The sequence below is a fragment of the Tursiops truncatus genome, unplaced genomic scaffold (assembly GCF_011762595.2).
Source record: "Tursiops truncatus isolate mTurTru1 unplaced genomic scaffold, mTurTru1.mat.Y mat_scaffold_93_arrow_ctg1, whole genome shotgun sequence".
NCBI classification, from domain to species: Eukaryota; Metazoa; Chordata; class Mammalia; order Artiodactyla; family Delphinidae; genus Tursiops; species Tursiops truncatus.
In genome coordinates, this window is record NW_022983463.1 from 58,037 (window position 1) to 70,085 (window position 12,049).

General features: G+C 53.3%; 1 protein-coding gene and 1 pseudogene across 1 annotated transcript; one reads left to right on the plus strand and one right to left on the minus strand.

Annotated features, from left to right (window-relative positions):
• Positions 1–342: 342 nt before the first annotated feature.
• On the minus strand, positions 343–8,279 carry LOC117310980 (MHC class I polypeptide-related sequence B-like; annotated as a pseudogene).
• Positions 3,922–4,194, plus strand: LOC117310982 (small ribosomal subunit protein uS14-like). The gene has a single exon (XM_033850489.2). The coding sequence runs from the start codon at positions 3,922–3,924 to the stop codon at positions 4,090–4,092; it is 171 nt and encodes a 56-aa protein (XP_033706380.1). The 3' UTR covers positions 4,093–4,194.
• Positions 8,280–12,049: the final 3,770 nt, after the last annotated feature.

Here is a 12,049-nt window from a genome sequence, read left to right on the forward strand (position 1 = left end):
ATGTCTGGGCTGGAGAAATAGATTTGGGAGGCGATGCCACATCATGATATTTAAAGCCTTGAGAACTGATGAGGTCTCCAAGGGAGGGAGTGATGGCTGTAGAAGAGGAAGGACAAGGACTGAACCCTGGACCCCCCCAGCGCTATGCAATCGGATCAGATCACACAGCTGAGCAGACTGCGTGGTTCTGACACTGTGTCTAGACGGCACAGAGACCCGGGAGTCTGATCTTTGCTTTGTACAGGAAAGCCCTGGACATCTTTTTAAGATTCAGGAAGTCAGAAAGCATGAAATTCTGGGTTTAGAACAAGGTTGGTGTTGATGCTGCTGGTCTTCAGATCACACTTTTTAAAAAATTTATTTATTTATTTATTATTTTTGTCTGCATCGGGTCTTAGTTGTGGCATGTGGGATCTTTGCTGAGCATGCAGGATCTTTCGTTGGTGTTCGTGGGCTCTTTTTTTTTTTTTTTTTTAGAGAATTGATATCTTTTTATTTATTTATCTGGGGCTGTGTTGGGTCTTCGTTTCTGTGCGAGGGCTTTCTCTAGTTGCGGCGAGCGGGGGCCACTCTTCATCGTGGTGTGCGGGCCTCTCACTGTCGCGGCCTTCTCTTGTTGTGGAGCATAACCTCCAGACGCGCAGGCTCAGTAGCTGTGGCGCAAGGGCTTAGTTGCTCCGTGGCATGTGGGATCTTCCCAGACCAGGTCTCGAACCCATGTCCCCTGCATTGGCAGGCAGATTCTCAACCACTGCACCACCAGGGAAGCCCCTCGTGGGCTCTTTGTTGCAGCGTGCAGGTGTCTCTCTAGTTGTGGCATGCGGGCTTAGTTGCTCCGCCGCACGTGGGGTCTTAGTTCCCCGACCAGGGATTGAACCTGAGTGCCCTGCATTGGAAGGCAGATTCTTTACCACTGGACCACCAGGGAAGTCCCCAGATCACACTTTTAGTAGCAAGAACGTTCATAGACCAGGATTCCCACATGGCTGTGCATCAGCCTTACGCATAGGACTTGCTGAATAAGCTTTTCCTTGATCTTGTGCCTAATACTCTGAGAAGGTGGTCCTGGGGAGAGGCCTGAGCATTTTGGAAGAAGCCCCACAAGCAATCCTGATGCTCAGCCACTTTGGGAACCACCAAGGTCAGCGACAGAGAGTGGCCAGAGAAGGGTCTTAAATCCACATTTAAAAGTGTTTTGTTTTTTTTTTCAGAAAGAAAAGGGAGAACCTATATTGTCAATTATGAGATGTGATGTTGGGAAATACATGTAGTTCTCTCTACTATGGGGTATAGTCGGGTGGAAGACTTAGGAAGTGGTTCACAGTTCAGCCTAATGAAATCCGTGCTCTCTGAAGTTATTCTCCAGACTGAGTTCTCACTCACTCTTGGAACAAACAATAGGATCCAAAATTTTTCTAATTTAGGCCTAAAGTACCATATATATATGATATGGGGGCTCATATCATTTTGGGAAGGCTACAGAACCAGGCTTGAGGCTCCACGGGAACAGAACCCACAGTGTCCACCCTAGGCCAGGTCCCACATAGGAACATTCGCCCCTGTTGCTGGGCACAGATGTCACTGCTCACACAGTGAGCCCCGCATGCTGGACGTGGACCCTGCGGCGAGGACGGCTGTCACTGCGGTTGCTGACAGCTGGAGGTTGTGTAACTCCCACTCACACCAGCCTTGCCAAATGCATTCTGCTCAGTCCCAGCCTCTCTGTGTCACCACATCCTGAGTAGAGCCTGAAATGTGGTCTCCTGAGTGGTGAGGCCTGAGCTCCATGCTGTGTCCACCTGCAAGAATGTTTGGGAAAGTGGGTTTTCCTCTTTTATGGAGGAAGGTGGTCTCTGCCTCCTACCAAGACTCTTTTAGTGTGGAATTCTCCTAATCTAGGAATTGTCCTAATCAGGTAAGGGGGTGGTGAGGGATGGAAAAAGAATGTCAAATTTCAATTCTTAGAGCAAAGATCTGAGACTGGAACTGGATCTGGTACATTGTAGGCACTCGGGTTTGGTTGAAAGAACAAGTGACTAATAAATGACATCCAAGGTAGAGATTTACTTGCTTACTACTCTTACTCTGAATTTCTTTGTGAGCTGGTGAGGGATTTTTTCCTTCACGCAACCAATTTTCTGATTCTCAGACGCCAACTGGGTGTCCTACAATTCAACTCAATTCTGACACGAGCTACCTGGAATTAGCATCAGACCCCACAGGTTTCAGGGCTCAGTCCCGCAGACTTCCTTTACTTCAGAAGCAAGTTGCAAGCCTCAAGTCCCTGTGTTACCTGCACTTCTGTCTGACTTGACTACAAAGCTAGGGGTTCCCCCCAAGACTGATAATTTGGTAGAACAAGTCATAGAACTCAGGAAAATGCTATGCTTACCATTACAGTCTATAGTAAATGACACAAGTGAGCAGCCAGATGAAGAGGTACCTAAGTCGAGGTCTGGAAAGGTCCCGAGTGTAGGAGCCTCAGTCACCGTGGAGTTGAAGTGTGCTACTCTCCCAGCATGTGGATGTGTTCACCAATTTGGAAGGTCTCCAAATTCTGTCATTTTAGGGTTTGTAATGAAAGTTTCATGATGTAGCCATGATTGATTAAATCATTGACCATTACTGATTGACCTCATCCTCCAGCCCCCCTCTCCCCAGAGGTCAGGGAGTGAGGCTGCAAGTTCCAACCCTCTGATCATGGCTTGTTTTTCTGGTGACCAGACCCCATCCTGAAGCTTCTAGGACCTTTCAGCCAAGAGTCATCGCCCTAGCACCCCAAAGATGCTTTTATCACTCAGATAGCCCCTGTCTTTGACCACAGATCCCTTAGAGCAGAAGGACCATAACAGTTAAAAGATGCTGACACATGACTAGAGTCCCATTCAGTCATTAACAAGTAGTCCAGTCCACCTTCCTATCGAGGATATTTACATGGCAAATAAATTCATGAAAAATTGCTCAACATTTTTAGTCAGAGGGGGAATTCAAATTAACCGTAATATGACATCGCTGAACACTGCCCAGAGTTGTTAAAATGAAAAAACCACGCCAAATCAGTTGCTGGCAAGAATTTGGGCTAATTATCTCTCATATATTGCTAGTGGGAGAGTAAATTGATTCAAATACTTTGAAAACGTTTTTGGTGGTAACCAAACATTCACTCACCAGCATTTCCACTCTTAGTTATATAGTCAATAAATATGCATGCATATGTGTGCCAAACATATGAAAATATTATTCATAGCGGCTCGATTTGTAAAATCTGGATATAACACAAATGCCCATGAACAGTAGAGGACGAGAAATGTGGTCTATTCCTATAATGGAACACCACGAGAGTAAATAAATTACAACCACACACAGCAATAGGGGTGAGACCCGGTGACATAATGTTGAGTGAGAGAGCCAGACACAGGGGGGCATCCACTGCATAATTCTTTCCAATCAGAAACTGGCAGAACTCACCTATGTATGGCGTTAAAAATCAAGATAATGATTACTCTGAGGGGTGGGATGGGCAGGTTCCTTTATGACTGAATAGGATGCAAGAGGGTTTCTTGGGATGCTGGAAAGGTTACTTGTGAGTGTTGTTTACCCCAGTGTTCACTTGGTGAAAATCCACTGCACACTTATGAGCTGCCCACTTCTCTATGGGTGTTGTCCTTCATGCAAGTATGATTTTCTTGGATTTTTGAAATAATTCTTTCTAAGAATTCTTAGAATAACATAGAATTCTTCTTACTGAAAGCCCTCAGAAATGCTGAATTGAAAAAAAATCACTACAATTTTTAGAAACTCAAGGAAATACATGCCTGTGATTCAGATATAAAGAAGAGAAGCTAAAGTGAGAGCAGTGAGCCCGGGAGCCGACACAAGAATAGTTTGGGGCTTTTGCCTTGTTGCAGCCGAGAAAGCAACATGGGGCACCAGCAGCTTTACCAGAGCCATCCGAGAAAATTCGGCCAGGGTTCTCGTTCTTGCCCCGTCTGCTCAAACCGGCACGGTCTGATCCGGAAATACGGCCTCAATATGTGCCGCCAGTGTTTCCGCCAGTACTCGAAGGACATCGGCTTCGTTAAGTTGGACTAAGTGTGAACTTCTTAAATGGGTCATCACGCATATCTACCTTCCTCAGAAACAATACTAACTCTTCGTATATAAAATAAAAATTTTAAAACTTCAAAAAAAAAATAGTTTGGGGAATGGCCGTCAAGCCAGGAAGTAGGAATCAAAACCCAAGCAGACTCTCTCCTCAGCATCAACACGTGGATCCAAGACAGTGAGGCCCCATCCCAGCCGCTCCTCCTGTCCAGCTAAGGGAACGGGGCCCCAGGGTGCAGAGCAGACTTGGAGCAGGTCTGCGGTGGACGAGGGCTCAGCCAGAGGTGGAGCGTGTTCTCTCCGTCTCCCTTAGAGGGAGCAGGGCTTGACCCCGGGCTTCACTGGCTCTGTGCTTTCTCCCCCAGGGGCCCCAGCCGTGAACGTGACCCACAGCCAGGACTTGGAGGGCACAGTCAACCTCACATGCTGGGCTTTCGGCTTTTTTTCCCCAGAATATCTCAGTGGCCTGGTTTCCAGATGAGGAACCCATGTGCCAGCATGCCCAGCAGACCTCCGTGACCATAAGTGTTCTCCAAGGAGAGGAGCAGCGGGTCTAGTGTCACGTGGAACACAGCGGGAATCACAGTGCACATCCTGCGCCCCCTGGTGATCCTGGGGTGATCCTGGAGGGGGTTGTGACCTTGGGAGGGTCAGAGGCCAAGGTCAGGGAGAGGAGAGCAGGCCTGTGGCTCTGGGGTGCCTGGGTTATATATAATAAGTCCCTCTCTCAGGGAGAGGGTGGGGTGGGTGGGGAGGGGTCGGGGTGCCCCAGGTGAGAACAGGAGCAACTACAGAGCTGCCTGGTCCCCCGCTCTGGGTGCTGCATGGACAGAGCCTCTCGCTGTGGGGCAGGGTGACTAACCATCCCTGTATGCCCAGGCTGAAGGCCAAATGATAAGGGAATTAGGCTCGTGGATGAGAAACCGCATTCCCAAGCACGCCAGTGACACAAAGAGGTGGCATCAACAGAAGGAGCTGAGCCTGCACACGCCACCCTTTCACTGTTCCACGCTCTGCCTTTGCTCTTTGCCAAACACAAAGCTCTGCTGCTCTTTTCCTCTCCCCTCAAGCAACCTGATTATGGGGAAATCAGTGTGACCATCCCCTTGTCCAAATCTACAGGGCAGTGACCACCGTGAGCAAGGGAACTGGCTCAGGGAGGGCAGGGTGAGGCCACAGAACGCAGACCCAGTGCCCTCCTCTAAAGAGCCCTTGGACTGTGTCCTGAGGGGCTGGACAGGAAAGAACCTGGAGGTAAGATAAAATCAGTGACCCCAGGTGTCCAAGGATTGGCTGGTCTCCTCTCCCTAAATGGTCAAGCGGTATCTGCTCACTACTCCTCCATATGAAGGAAATCCCAGCAAGCATGGGAACTTGAGAAGGATGCAGGCTGGGGGTGACCCAGAGGAATCGAAACTCAGAAGACAGCTCATGGAGGAGGAACTGGAGAGGTTGCAAAACATTTCTAGGTGGGGCCTCACAAGGGAGCATCACAGGCAGGGCTCTGGCACCATCCACTGAACCCTAGTTTGAGCCTTATGATTCTTCTACTTGGATTCTTAATACTGGCTGAAAAATTGGGGGAGAGAAATGCAGACAGGAAATCACCTTTCCTCTGAATTCCTCCTCAGTTTTTAACCCCTCCTCACCAGGTCACAAACACTTTACTTCAGGTTCCCTCTGATTCCAGGATCACCTAGACCCTCCCAACCAGCACATGATCCAACACATGCTCCCCAGACAAGCCCTGGTGAGCCTGAGAGTAGAGAAAAAGAGATGAGAACAAAAGGAGCTGCAACCCTCACTGCTGCCCAGTCTCACCCGAGCAAGGAGAGGCCTCGCTGGACACTAAGGGCCCCAGCCTGGCCCTGGCTTTAGGCAGAACCAAGGGGTTAGAGCAGACGTGGCTCCCATTCCCCTCACAAATACCCCAATGTCCAACTCTTGGAATAGAGGCTTGTCATCCTCTCACATCTGTGCAGAGGGACACGAGGGGGACCCTACATCCCAGGCAGAGCCCCTCCCATCCCCACCCGCGCCCAGATTTCTCACCTGGGCTCCCCACAGCTAATGCTGTCTTCTTCTTCTTCTTCGAGTAGCAAAGGACACAAAGCCCGATGATAAAAACAAGAGCAAAGGCAGCAACACCCAGGATGGTCCACTATTGACTCTGACGCAACAGGGTCTCTCCTGAGAGAGGGACTTATTATATATAACCCAGGCACCCCAGAGCCACAGGCCTGCTCTCCTCTCCCTGACCCTGGCCTCTGACCCAGGGTCACAAGCCCCTCCAGGATCACCCCAGGCTCAGCAGAGGGCACAGTGTGTGCACTGGGATTCCCGCTGTGTTCCAGTGGCACTGGACCCGCTGCTCCTCTCCTTGGGAAACACTTTTGGTCACCCAGGTCCGGTAGGCCCCGTTCCCATCAGGCAGGGCACCCCCAGACCGCTGGGCCTCCTGGCTCATGGGTTCCTCATCCCAAAACCAGGCCACAGAGATATTTTGGGGAAAGAAGCCAAAAGCCCAGCATGTGAGGTTGACTGTGCCCTCTGAGTCCTGGCTGTGGGTCACGTTCACGGCTGGGGGCCCTGTGGGAGAAAGCACAGAGCCACTGAGGCCTGGGGCCAAGCCCTGCTCCCTCTAAGGGAGACGGAGAGAACACGCTCCACCTCTGGCTGAGCCCTTGTCCACCGCAGACCTGCTCCAAGTCTGGTCTGCACCCTGGGGCCCCGTTCCTTCAGCCGGGCAGGAGGAGCGGCTGGGATGGGGCCTCACTCTCTTGGATCCACGTGTTGATGCTGAGGAGGGGGCCGTGCAGGGTGGGCTCCTGGGGACCAGGAGGGAACTTTCTGGGACGGGCAGGCTGGGAGCCAGGGGCGCCCACCCTGGTCTAGGGGCTTCCTCTCCTGCCTGACACCCCTCTTCCCTGGTCCAGTTTCTGTCGGAGGGCCCACTGCTCCCCTGGATGATCGTCACTGGTGCGGTTCATTCCCCTCCCCACCTGCCCGTCTTTCTACAGTGGATTTAACGGAGCAGGAGATTGCAGGACACCACGCCAGCAGAGCAAATGTGCACCCAGAGGACAGGAAGGGTCTCCGTGTGCAGAGTCACGGCGGGGAGGCTCTAGGGGTCTGGGGGAGAGGAAGGGCCCTGGCCCAGGAGCAGTACCTGTTCTCTCCCTGAAGCCTGTCCAGGATTCCAGATAGCCCTGCAGTCTTCCACAAAGCTCTCCCTGCACGGGGGCCTGGTAATACTTGCTTTGAAAGCCATCTGTGTCCCAGGACTTCTCCATTTCCATGGCCAAGTTCCGAGCCAAGGACTGGGGCGCTGTACATCCGTGGGTCTCTGGGTGACAGGAGAGGAGGAGCTCCCCATCATAGTAGCGAAACCTGAAGCCCCAGGCGTGGTTGTCTTCTCGGATTTCACAGCCCAGATCTCCTGGAGGGAATTCACACCTGCACCCCACCCCACCAGCAGTGACTCCTCCAGTCCCCGTGTCCCTCTGTCCTCACACCCAAGTGAGAAACTCCAGCCAGAGGGCCCCCTCCCTGCTCCCCTCATGTCTTCCCAGGGCTGCTGAGTCACGGCCACCCCCCTGCTGAACTCACAGACCCCTATCCTCTGGCCCCTGCCCCCAAATCCAGTGAAAGGCCTCCCAGCACTCTCGGACCCTCCCCACTCTCACCTCCTTTCTCCTCCTGCAGGGCCAGGATTTCTGCTAGAAGCTCTCTGAGGTCCTTCCACGTCTCTGTCAAGTCCTTGGACTCTGTGTCCCACGTCTCAGCTCCCAGCTCTTCTGCCCACAGCCCCCGGGGTTCTACCTGCCTGTCTCACGGTCATAGTGCAGGAAGGCCTGGCCATCCAAGTGTCCCCCAGCGAAAAAGCTGGACTGCACAGATCCATCCCGGGACAGCGCCGTGAGGTTGTAATGAAGACTGTGTGATCCTGGGGAAGGGGGAACCGCAGATGAAAGAGCTTTCCGGAAACAAGTGCGCATCAAATGTTTACCAGACAAGTTCTGCTGTCCTGACCTGCTCCAGGACTGAGGATGCAGAACATGCACATGTACAAGGGACCAAAATGAGAATTTTTCCAACACAGGGGAAAGAAGAAAAAGAGAAGGGAAGGAGAGGGGAATTGAGGAGTGGAGGGAGGGGTGGAGATGGGCAAACATGCAGGACAAGTGCCAGGACAGGGAGGCACCGGCTCCCTAAGGGTCCAGGCAGGAGGCCAAGGGGAGAAGCTGGCCTGCAGGGGGCAAGGGAGAGGCAGGAAGACCAGGGTGAGGGGAGGTGGAGTCAGAGGGGAGGGAGGGGCAGTGTCAGGCCCAGGATCAGAGGCATCCCTGGTTAGAGGCGGGTCAGGTGAGATGGAGAGCGAGGGCTGCTGCCCGTGGGGCAGGCTCATCATGGACAAGGTGGACTCAAGGGAGGGTGAGGCACGAGGCAGAGGGGCCTGAGGGGCTGGGCTGTGGCCCTAAGAGAGTGGAAGGTGGGCCAGTACCCCTGGTGGAGGTGAAGCAGTCTGGGCCCAGAGTGCAAGAGGCATGGTGAGGCCCCAGGTGGGGAGGTGGCTGGACCTGCCAGTGTCCCCTGGGAGAGGTGGGTGTTGGGGGCCTGAGTCAGTGCCATGTGCCCAAGGGTCATGGAGAATTAGAAGGAGGGTTGGCAAGAGAAAATAGAACTGAAAAGCCAAGGTGCACGTTGGGAGGGACCTGCATGGTGGGAGTGGTTGGGGGCAGGTCACACCTCCACAGAGGGCATGGGTCAGGCAGCCAGCACAGGAGGGGCAGGGCTGGGGGAAGACCCCCCTGTAGGGAAAGGCCAACTGACCAAGTGGCATCAACAAGGATTTTGGATACATGGTTGATGTAGTGAGAGCCCACTGGGGTCAGTGAACCCAAGAGAGGGTGATGAAGGCCAAGGAGGTGGGCAGTTGGACCAAGGGTAGTATTCCTATTGGGGAGGGAGGAAGGGCAAGGGGCTGCAGAGGAGACAGTGGTGAGGGTGGATTGGGGGGCAGGGGATGAGCATGCCTCAGGGGTGACTCTGGGGGCTCTTGGGTTAGGGTGAAGACAGGAGAGGAGGGGTGCTCTGGTTGAGGGAGGGTGAGGATGGTGTGGTGATTCCTGGGAGGAAGCTTGTGATTGATGAGAACGTGGTGAGGGCCCACGGCAGGTGGACACGGCGTGCGAGCTGGGCAAGGTGCCATGGGGTAGGTACAGAGGGACCAGGGCAAGTGGAGTCCAGCACCTGAGGCCTGGAGAGTGGAAGCCTCCAGAGGGTGATGTTTGGGATGCAGGAGTGGGGAAGGGGCAGTGCTGGGTGAAAGGCCCACAGTTAATGAGGGCCAAGAGCTGGTGCCTGCACTGCGGCGGAGGTAGGAGGATGGGTGCCAAGACCGGGGGAGAGGTCCTCCCACAGGGGCTGTGTACTGTGCTCAGGGTACAATTGTCAAGGCCCATCACCACAGCTCCCCCTGGTGTTGAAACTAGTGGGGATGTAGGGAATTCATACTGGGCAAAAGTGAGTGTGGGCAAAAGTCAATCCCAGAAATGTAAGGTCAGTGAAAGCTGGGGGAAGGTAGGAGCCATACAGGTGACTGATCCTTGCAGGTAAAGATCCATGAGGGACGAGAGGATGAGGGTGAGGACGCCCTAGGAAGGGATCAGAGAACCGCAGGGAGGAGGGAACAGCAGGGAGGGTGAGGGCAAATCCTGAGGGGGCGCAAGAGATGGCAGGGGAGGAGGCAAGGAGAGAATCAGGGGTGGCAACAGGGGCACAGCAGAAAATAAGAATTAACATTGGTGGCGGGGGCAGTGGAGACCACAGAAATCACAGGAAGAATCCCTTGGCTCCAAAACGGTCAGACCCTAACTTCTCTCAGTGAAAATAATGAATAAACAATCTATAATAAGAGTAGAGGGTGTGATGAATTGGGAGATTGGGATTGACATATATACACTGATGTGTATAAAATGGGTGACTAATAAGAACCTGCTGTATAAAAAAATAAATAAAATAAAATTCAAAAATTCAAAAAATAAAAAATAAAATATAGTAAAAAAAAAAAAAGAGTAGAGTGTTTTATTTGAGCCAAATTAAGGACTAGCCGGGAAGCCAGCTTCCCAGATAACTCTGAGAAACTGCTCTGGAGAAGCAGGGTTTTCAGCACAGTCGTTTGTTGTTGTTGTTGTTGTTTTTTTGGGGGGGGGGTAGTTTTTTGGCTGCCTCGCACCAGAATCTTAGTTCCCAGACCAGAGATTGAACTCCGGCCAACGGCAGCGAAAGCTCTGAGTCCTAACCACTGGACCGCCAGGGAATTCCCCTTCAGCACAGTTTTATAACTTGTCAGAACAAACATTGAACAAGTCAGGGCTACATTTCTCCAAGGTTTAAAAAAAACAAACAGACCAGCACGTACACGTGCAGCACATACTGTATGGCCTTGGCACCTGGGAAGGGAGTCTTATCATCAAAGGTGAACCAGCCTTGGAGTCCCAGGAAGAGGGGCATTTAGTCTTTTTTTTTTTTTTTGCGGTATGCGGGCCTCTCCAGTTGCGGAGCACAGGCTCCGCACGCGCAGGCTCAGCGGCCATGGCCCACGGGCCCAGCCGCTCCGCGGCATGCGGGATCCTCCCGGACCAGGGCACGAACCCGCGTCCCCTGCATCAGCAGGCAGACTCTCAACCACGGCGCCACCAGGGAAGCCCTAGTCTTTATTTTTAACATGGACATTCTTTACTTCTGGTCAATGTGCCCTTTCCTTTAATAATTAAAGCAGATGTACAATGTATGTCTGACAGGCCACAAAGAGGCAAGTTACTTAGCCCAAAATTGAACTTAGTTCATGTATAAGACAGAATGACTTTTCTGTATCTGAATATGTGCAAACATTTTTTGTCGCTTCCCTCAGTGAAAGCCAGGATCGGCCACGGTGCCCACAGCAGTAGGAAGTGTGGTTCAGGCCCTTGGGCCCTTCCTAGAGCTCCAGTCACTAGAAAGAGACCCTCAACTCTAAGGCCTGAGGCCCTTGAGCGCTGCCTGCCTGGAAGCCCCCTGATTCCCGAGGCCAGAAACGGGAAGAGGGCAGAACTGAGAACAGGAGGAGAGGACAGCGCTCAGGGGCCTAAGAGGGCGTCCCGCACACCGGTGGGAAGTGGCCGCCTGAGCGTCGGACCTCCAAGAGCCCTTGATCGCCTCTGACGGGAGCAACCCGGGCTTGGGGGCAGCCTTCCCACCCAGGGCAGTCAGAGGACGCGGATGTGTGAGGAAGAGGAAAGCAGGGAGGGCGGGTGCAGCAGGGGCAGCAGAGGGTGGGAGTCGGAAAGAGACTGAAAAGCCGGAACGTTATTTGGTGGCCACAGGCCGCGAGCCGCTCCCGGCCCCTCCCCGGCCTCACCCCGCCCCCGACTCCCCCCACTCCCCCGCCCCCACTCCCCACCCCGCTGCACCGCAAGTGAGACGGTCCCCGCGACGCTCACCGAATCCCACCCGGACCCTGAAACCGCCCCAGGCTCCCGGCTGAGGACCTCAATGAACGCCACTCACCAGCGGCGGTAGCCGGGAGCACAGAAAGGGCAGCGCCGGCTGGAAACGGCAGGACAAAGAGAAGCCCTGGCAAGCCGCGCGGAGCTGGACAGCTGGGTGGCGCTGTTTCTCCCCGGGAGATGCCGCCTCCTGGCCTGTGGTCGTTTCACTGACCGGCCCTGCTCCGTTCCTTGCAACTTGCTTCTCCTTCCTCGCCGCTGCGCCTTCTTCCTTCTCGCCTGCTCTCCTTATTCTCCTTTTCTTTCCTTCCACTCTCACCCTCAGCGGTTTAGGGGTTTTAGCTGTGCTGCCCCAGGACCTGGGGATTTTATCGTTTGTGTGGCAGCTTCTAGAGGGCCTATCGCTGAGGCTGAGGTGTGAGGCCGTGATGAGGATGACGGAGGAGAAAACGGGG